General features: G+C 23.7%; 2 protein-coding genes across 2 annotated transcripts; both read left to right on the top strand.

Annotated features, from left to right (window-relative positions):
- Positions 1-32: 32 nt before the first annotated feature.
- LOC126904448 (pyruvate kinase-like) lies at positions 33-2,331 on the top strand. Its single transcript, XM_050683491.1, has 4 exons — positions 33-298; positions 390-612; positions 702-858; positions 2,109-2,331. The coding sequence occupies exons 1-4, from the start codon at positions 83-85 to the stop codon at positions 2,119-2,121; spliced, it is 609 nt and encodes a 202-aa protein (XP_050539448.1). The 5' UTR covers positions 33-82; the 3' UTR covers positions 2,122-2,331.
- A 3,329-nt stretch (positions 2,332-5,660) lies between these two features.
- LOC126904904 (GTPase Era, mitochondrial-like) lies at positions 5,661-7,591 on the top strand. Its single transcript, XM_050684309.1, has 6 exons — positions 5,661-5,958; positions 6,044-6,168; positions 6,243-6,417; positions 6,477-6,695; positions 6,758-6,938; positions 7,331-7,591. The coding sequence occupies exons 1-6, from the start codon at positions 5,758-5,760 to the stop codon at positions 7,531-7,533; spliced, it is 1,104 nt and encodes a 367-aa protein (XP_050540266.1). The 5' UTR covers positions 5,661-5,757; the 3' UTR covers positions 7,534-7,591.
- The last annotated feature ends 1,481 nt before the right edge of the window (positions 7,592-9,072 follow it).

Raw genomic sequence — 9,072 nt, 5'->3', positions numbered from 1 at the left:
ATAATTTATATTAAATTAATTATAACATACTGAGTAAAATCATTTATTATAGGCTGGTAAACCTGCAATCTGTGCCACTCAAATGTTGGAGTCTATGATTAAAAAACCTCGTGCTACCAGAGCTGAATCGTCTGATGTAGCTAATGCTATTTTAGATGGAGCTGACTGTGTTATGTTATCAGGAGAAACTGCTAAAGGTGAATATCCTTTAGAATGTGTGCGTACTATGGCTACTATTTGCAAGGAAGCTGAAACTGCTGTTTGGCAAAAACAGTTATTTGCTGATCTCTCATCTGCAGTGAGTACTTAGTTATTGAAATAATAACTGTGACATTTTACTATCATAATATATGATGATTTTCATTTATCGACTAACGTATTACACTTAGGTCACCTTACCATTAGATTCTTCGCACACTACTGCAATTGCTGCTGTAGATGCTGCTAACAAATGTAAAGCAGTTGCTATCATAGTTCTCACAACATCTGGTCACTCTGCTCATCTACTTTCCAAATATCGACCTCGTAGTCCTATCGTAGCTATTACTAGAAATGCCCAAGTAGCTCGTCAATGTCATGTTTACCGTGGTATTTTGCCATTGTATTATAGTGGTAAATATTTCAACCTAAATTTTATTAAAAATAATTAAATTTATTTTAAAATTAAAAATAAAATTATAACTTATTTATTTATGCCATAGAACCAGCATCATCTGATTGGTTAAAAGACATTGATAATCGTGTTGTTCATGGAATTCAGTTTGGTAAGGCTCGTGGTTTCCTTCAATCTGGTGATCCGATTGTTATTGTCACTGGATGGAAAAAGGGATCTGGCTATACCAACACCATACGTATTGTGTATGTACCCGAAAAAGAAGATTTTAGTCTTATAGCAAATTAAATATATTTTTGTCATGGTGATGCTAGGTTAAAAAACATTTCCTTTATCATATAAATGTAGGCACTGTGATATCAATCACACTGTTAGTATTAACAATGTTACCTTATAATTTCCTAACAATTAAATTTCTATATGAACATTTTTAATTTCTAGAAATTTATTGTCAACAGATAAATCTACCTTATGTATTTTTTTTTTTTTTTTTTATTGCGGTTGGTTGTGGTTGAGAAATAGCAAAATTTAAAAAAGGAGTAATAGTTCTTTAAATAGTTAGTGGATTATTTTATTTATGCTTAACAATTCATCTAACTATTAATTGTATCTTCTTAACCTTTTACCTTATAGCTTGATATACATATATATATTTTTTAATTTATTATAAAAAAGTGAGAGATACTGTAATGTAACACTTTTATTACCATTATGTACTAGTCATTTGTATGCATATACGTAACATTGGTATGAGTATACTTAAATGTTAAATGCTTCTATTATAAATTTGAATAGATTGTATCAACTACTTGTTTATTATTATTAAATATATGTTTTATAAATTTAAGTAGAATATTGCATGATTTTAAAAAAATAAAACCTTTTAATAATTCAATTAACTAAAAGTCAGCAGCACCCTTATTAGTTTTTTTATAATTAAAATAGAAAAACATAATTAATCTATAATTTTATGCTTTTAATACTTTAAAGAAATTTAAGTATTACTTTATTTTTTGTTTTATTATTAACTAGTCAACATTAAACTAATGAAAAAAAAGAATCTCTATTATTGNTTATTAACTAGTCAACATTAAACTAATGAAAAAAAAGAATCTCTATTATTGAATTTGGCCTTCTTATTTTTATTAATTCAATTACTTTTTATTCTATGAAAAATATTTGTGATCTCTTAACTAACTTTAACTGTTATGTAATATAGTAACAATATTAATCAAGTGTTTGTTATTTTATCTACTTATGATGTATTGATTAAAAAAAAAAAATTAACAAGCATTATTATCAACATAATATGTTAGTAATTTTATATAATGAAATAATTAATTTATACTCAAAATACTAAATTCATTTATAAGTAAAGATAATGCTTTTTTTTTAATGGGAAGCTTATTGTAACAAACAACAAAGAATACTAAAATAAATCTGTGTATTTTGTTAACTTAATACAGTTGTGTACTTATTGTTTTTTGTTTTTCAGTAACGTGGAATGAGGTGTCCAATAATGAGTGATATACCGCAATAAAAAAAAATAAATAAAACAATGATCTATTTAGAAGATCCCAGATAAATTTGTCTTATAATTTGTGCAATAAATATTGTACTTTAGTATACTATTATTGTGTTTTAAAAACAGTAAGTTATAAATTATTACTTTGTATTCCTTGTTATTCATAAAAAATAAATAAATTTTAGGATTGTGATGTAAAACTAGTTATTTTTAAAAATTTTCCTTAAATAAACATTAGAGTGGGTCAAAAAAATTCAATCATCAAAAATTAAATGAGAACCTTTATAACTTTATTATTACATTAAAATAAACATTTTGTAAAAATTAAAAAAAAATGTATTGATCAACGTAAAACGGAAGTTTAGGGTAAGGGTGGCCGACCCCAAGTAGTTCGGATTAAGGCGAGGAAGAAGAAGAAGATGAAGGTAGGTGTTCATTAAGGTGGATCAAAAGAATTTGATCATCGAAAATTAAATGAGAACCCTTATAACTTTATTATTACATTAAAATAAACATTTTGAAAAAATTTGGGATTTAAAAAAAAAATTTACTGGTTCTATGCATTCAATAACATCTCTCCATTTCTTTCTTGGTCTTCCTCTACCTCTTCTTCCTATAACATTAATTTCTATAACTGTTCTTACAGCTTCCGATTCTTCTCTCCTTATAATGAACACCTACCAATAACATAAATAATAGTTATCTTATAAAGAATAATTATGCATTTAAAATTGATTAAATGTTAAGTCTAGCAGGAATTCAGCAAAATGGATATGAGAAATTTTTTTAATATTAGTATTTATTGATAGTTGACAGTAATTATAATCACTGTCGTAACATGCTTTGTCGCAAATTAAAAAAAAATTTATGTCCACCAAAAGTATGTGATTTTTAACTTAATAGATCTTGCTCATAAAAGACAAGTTTTCAAGGAGACATTCATTTTTTATTTGTATAGTACATTAATAATAATTTATAAGTGAACTAATTTACAATATTGTAAAATAGACTACTTTAAAAGTAAATATTTATAATTATTTAACTTTTTAAGTTAATGAATTATACCTTAATTTAAATATTATTTAAAAGATGGTTTAAAATGCAATGTATTTTTTAAAAAACTCCACAGAAATCTTAATTGTGATGTATAGAGCTATGTTGGTTGTCTTAACCTTCAAAACAAAAATTTAGTTATTTCAAAAAAGGCTGTACTATAAAAATATTAATTTTTATTTGTCAGTAATATTATGAAAAACGCTTTGTTATTGGAATAACAAAATATATGTAGGTTACAAATGTCTAATTTAAAACTTTATTTAGAATATTATATAGACTAAATATTCTTTTAAAAGATTATTTAAATTATAATTTGTTAACCTATGCTACAATAATATAATAAATAATTTTCAACTATAACTTCAAATAAATTAATATTTATTAAAAATATGGTTTCTCTGCTATGTCATACTTCAGGAAATACATTTGTACAAGGTACTGCTGACATATACAATCTCATAATTTGGATTATTACAAAAATTGAAATTCTCAATAGTTTCTGAGATAATAAGTGTTAGCTATAATTTATCATTCAGTATACATATATTTGTTTATAGTTATGATAATATTTACAAAATTTTTTTTTTTAAATACTTATATCCTAGCGAAGAGAATATTTTTTTAAGGTTCCCATTACCTAATATTGTATAAAATTTATTTCAGTATACTAAAAATTTATAATTATTACATTTATAACAATTTCAATTTCCTCAAATATTAAATTTTATAATACTAACATTTTTTAATTATTTCATTTTGATGAATTAATTGATGAAACTATAATAATTTTCAGTTGCTACAATATGTTATTGTAGCAAATCAGTATTTATGTAACTTTATTTACCTACGCCAAAACTTCTAATTGTCTTGCGTTACTAAGTTCAATTATTTTTGTTCCTTAATACCTATATTTCACAAGATTGGACATTAAAAAGTTAAAAAATTTAATTAAATTAAGATTAGCAATTGTTAATATTATGGTAGGTTTAACTTTCAACTTTACTAGTTATTTTTTAACCTAAATACGTATCAAATATAAAAATTCATTTAAATTTATTTTCCAGTTACTTTGAGCCTAACTAATTTAAGAAATGTATCGAAGTANGAGGGCCACTTAAATTTATTTTCCAGTTACTTTGAGCCTAACTAATTTAAGAAATGTATCGAAGTAAACTTAGGTATTACAAAATTAGTATAATTACGACGAGTTGAAAAAACGTGTTAAATATCTAGCCTTGGTATTTCATATATAGAAAAATACAATGTCACTTAAAAATAATAATGACCTTTATTTGTTTTTTGCTGTCATCTCAAAAAAGTAGTAAGATACCTAAGATTTACAAGTCTAAGGCTACTGTATTTAGACTAATATTTTGGTACCACCTCTTACTTGCTTTATAGGCTCATACATTCAATACATACCTTAAATATGACTCGTCGAAAATAATATTGAAAAAAACTACAATTTCGTATAATTCATATGTTTGTTTATAATTAGAAGTTTTTAAAAAAAAGTGTTCAATGATTTCCGATTTTTTAGTTACGATTAATAATAATATATAATAATATAATTTACAACATATAAGAAATTATCTAAAAAATTTGATTGTTATCATATTGGATATAACGAAAAAATTGTTGAAGATGTATTTATTTGTATTATTATTCCGGCTGAAATTTTATCTAAGTAATTTGTACAAAAGATGACCAAGCAAATAAAAATAATTTGGGGCTCTTAATTTTGTTAGTTATTTTAATACATTAAATATTGTGGAAGTTTAACAGTCTAGTAATAACAGTCGGGTCGAAATAAATCAATTAAAATTTGAAAAAATTAAATAATAATCACAACAAAACATTCGTCAAGTATTAGTAATTACTGATGATAGTTTTCAAATTCGTTTCAATATTTTGGTTTATATTAGTTTTCGCATTATTTCAATCTTTCTTTTTTTTTTACAACTGTTGATCTTTTGAAAATCTAAAAAATTATATTGAATTTTTTTTTTTATTTTACGAATCAAATATCACTTACGATATCTATTAATGATATTGTAAATTCATAATAATCATTATTGTTGATTACATTTAAATTAGATAATCTTAAGTATATAGATGTACTTTCTATTCCCTTAAAATTCATTATCTTAACATGCAATTAAGTTGAATAACAATTAATAATAAAATTATATAACATTTTGAAAAAAATAGTCCAACACTTAGATTAATAATATATCACAATTACTTTATTAAAATCTATAAATTTACGCAATAACTGTGTGATAACAATATTGTACTGTATTTCATATAATCTGTAGTATTAAATTATAGCTTTAATTGCAACATATTTTACATATTATGATAAATGTACAGAATAATAATCCAAACATTGAGTATTATTATTTCTTTATGAAATAAATAAAGATATTATTTGATAACGGTTATCAAAAAAAGATTAGTACCATGCACTTGATAAATTCAAAAAAACTTCATATTTTTACATATTATTGTCGGTAATTTTTTATATCGTAAATGTTTCATTTAAAATTAAGTAATATTTAAAATGATCAATAGTTCAACTAACTCAATACTCTCGAGTTTGAAAAAACCACAATATTATCTTAATGTAATTTTGAGATATACTCATAATACAAATAGTAGTAATAAAGAATATGTGGATCAACAACGACTACTAAAAGTAGCCATAATTGGTGTACCCAACGCTGGTAAAAGTACTCTGATAAATAGAATTATTCAAAGAAATGTTAGAGTTTTATATATCAATATGAATAGCATTTGTGATTGAAAGACTAAATATTATCATACATATTATTAATTTAATTTATTAGATATTAGCAACATCAAACAAAGTTCATACAACAAGATTGAAAGCTCGTGCAATTTTAGTAGAAAAACAAACTCAAATAGTTTTTTTAGATACTCCTGGTTTAGTAGACAATGAAGAAATTACTAAGTTATTATTTATAGAATTTAAATGTTTTACAGTACCTTATGATGTTAAAAACTATATATATATTTTATTTTAAGATATAACCTTGAGAAATCATTTACTAGCGATTGCTTGGGTGCAATATATGAAGCTGACACAATAGGAGTTTTACATGATGTATCCAATCGCCATACTAGAAATCGTTTAGATCCAAAAGTTTTGAGATTACTTCATTTAAACGACGATAAAGAATCATTTTTGATACTGAATAAGGTATTGTTATGTTACTATAATTCTTATTATAATTTTTTTTTAATAAATTGATGTAATAGATTGATGCCTTCAGATCAAGACGTAGTTTATTAGATTTATCAAAATCTTTAACCTGCAACAATCTTAAAAACTTAGAAAACTACAAAAAAGATAAATCTTTAAATAACCTCAGTGAAATGAAATTAAGTGAAAAAATAAAAAATTGTGTTGGTTGGGATAAATTTAGAGATGTATTTATGATATCTTCATTAACTGGTGATGGTGTACAAGATATTAAGGTAGTAAAAAATTATTTTTCTTTTAACTAAACACTATTATTTAATTTTTTCTTTAATTTTAGGATTATCTTATTCAAAAAAGTAAGCCTTCATCATGGATATTTCCTGAAGGTACATTAACTGACAAACAAGATACTGATTTAATACTGGAAATAATTAAAGCAAACCTTCTTAATAATCTCCCAAATGAAGTACCATATAAATTGCAGATTGAATTAGAATATTTTGAAGTATCTTCTGATGGTAATGTTATATGTTTTGATATTTATTATGTGTGTAAATTTTGTAATTTTGGGTAAACGACAATTTATCACAGAATACATAGAAACCTTAAGAATTATTCAATGTAAACCAAACATTAAATTTCTTTACCAAATGTTTAGAAAAGGATGTTTCTATCAAGTACCAGAAAATGACTTCTTGATCTTACGTGTTTTTGTATTTTGCACTTCCATTTATATTTATCACCATTGAAATTAAATCTTTATTTTGCTTTCCTGGGAGCAAACATATCATTTTATAAAAAGCAACCATAAAATTACAACAACCAATAGTTCATTGATAATTTAATGTACAATGAAAATGTAGGATTTAATATAGTATTTATTTTATATAAGTTTGTAAATTACTTATAGGTAATATGCATATTGTTGTTTTGGTTGGCTGTGATACAGAAAGATTAGAAAAATTAGTAATTGGGAAAAAAGGTAACCGTATAAGAAGAGTAGCAAAAGAATCTGAACAAAACTTAAGAAATGTTTTTTTTACTGATGTATTTTTGAAATTAGTTGTAACTGAAAAACATAAAACAATAGAATCTGTAAGTGCTGAAATGTAGTATCTGCATCATTTTCTGTATATTAAATGTGTAATATATAAATGTGTTTTCCTATGAATTATAAATTGTTTTGTATTCGTACAAAGTCTTGCGAAATAGGTGCAAAACTAAACAAATATATAAGGAAGTCTATTGTATGAACTTTACTAGATATATATTATAAATATGGTTTATATTTCCTTATTATTCCTGTATATTTAAAAAGAATATCTAATTTTGAAAATAATAATTCTTTACACTTATGTTATATAACAAGTTTTTTAATTTTCCAACTGGTACATATTCATATAGGAGCTGGTCTAATATCCGTATACATTAGAGTGGTCCTAAAAAATCGAATGTCTTTTTTTTTACGCTACCCCTTAATTTTTTTTAATAGTCAAAAAAATGAGCTGTGCAAAATTTGGGACCGATCCATAAAGGTTAACCCATGACCCCAGGCCTATTAAGTTGAGAAGAGGCAAATTTAATAGAAATAACTGATCTATGTCTCATAACTTTTTTTTGTTTAACTTAGAACTATGAAAGTAAAACTCAAATAAAGTAAATTTTACAAGAAATTCAAAAATAATAACTTCAATGTAGTTTTCTTAATAAATAACCCACAAAAACAGTACATAGAGTAAAAAACATGTAAAAGTCTTAATATATTGTTGTAGTCTTTAATTAATTTAATCTCATACTCAACTGATTTTTTGAAAATTGATCCGCCATTTTGGAGTGCGAACAATAGTTACATAAATGCTTTAAATACTATAAGCAAATTACGAGTCGTTAATGATACATTTGAGCGTGGGATTAAATTAATCGAAGACTACAACAATATATTAACTACAAATGAAAAGCAGAAGCAATACGTTTTACAAATAGTAAGTGATTATCGAAAAAAATTTCCTAATTGTAAAAAAAGTACATTAACAAAAAATATTTTGTAATTTAATTTTCTACTTTAATTATTGTGTAAAATATTTTGTTTTAAAGTTATTATTATTTTAAACAAAATAAATTAAAAATTGTTAATAACAAGTAAAATATTTTACAAAAAAAATTATGTTATAATAAAATCAGATTTGTTTTCTATATGATTAACATTCAGATTATACATTTGCAGGGAGATCTCAATCAGATGTAATTTAGTGGTAAAAAAGTATTAATCAAAAAGCATAACTTCTAACCAAAAAATAAATTATTTTCCTTAATCAAAAAATGTAATAATACAATAATTTTGTTAGGTTTATAATTAATCATTAATTAACTGTCCATAAAATAATAAATCTAATATAGTTATCGTATTTGGCATAAAAAATTAAACTTTTAGAACCTTTTTTTAAACGAATATGCATTTTCCAAAGAATAAAATGAAAATAAATAAGTAAAAATAAACAAAATCCGTTATAACATATTNTGCATTTTCCAAAGAATAAAATGAAAATAAATAAGTAAAAATCAACAAAATCCGTTATAACATATTTTTAGGACTTTTACATGTTTTTTACTCTATGTAGTGTTTTTGTGGGCTATTTATTAAGAAAACTACAT

The sequence above is a fragment of the Daktulosphaira vitifoliae genome, unplaced genomic scaffold (assembly GCF_025091365.1).
Source record: "Daktulosphaira vitifoliae isolate Bord-2020 unplaced genomic scaffold, ASM2509136v1 Scaffold_4, whole genome shotgun sequence".
NCBI classification, from domain to species: domain Eukaryota; kingdom Metazoa; phylum Arthropoda; class Insecta; order Hemiptera; family Phylloxeridae; genus Daktulosphaira; species Daktulosphaira vitifoliae.
This window is presented reverse-complemented; position numbering and strand designations above follow the sequence as displayed.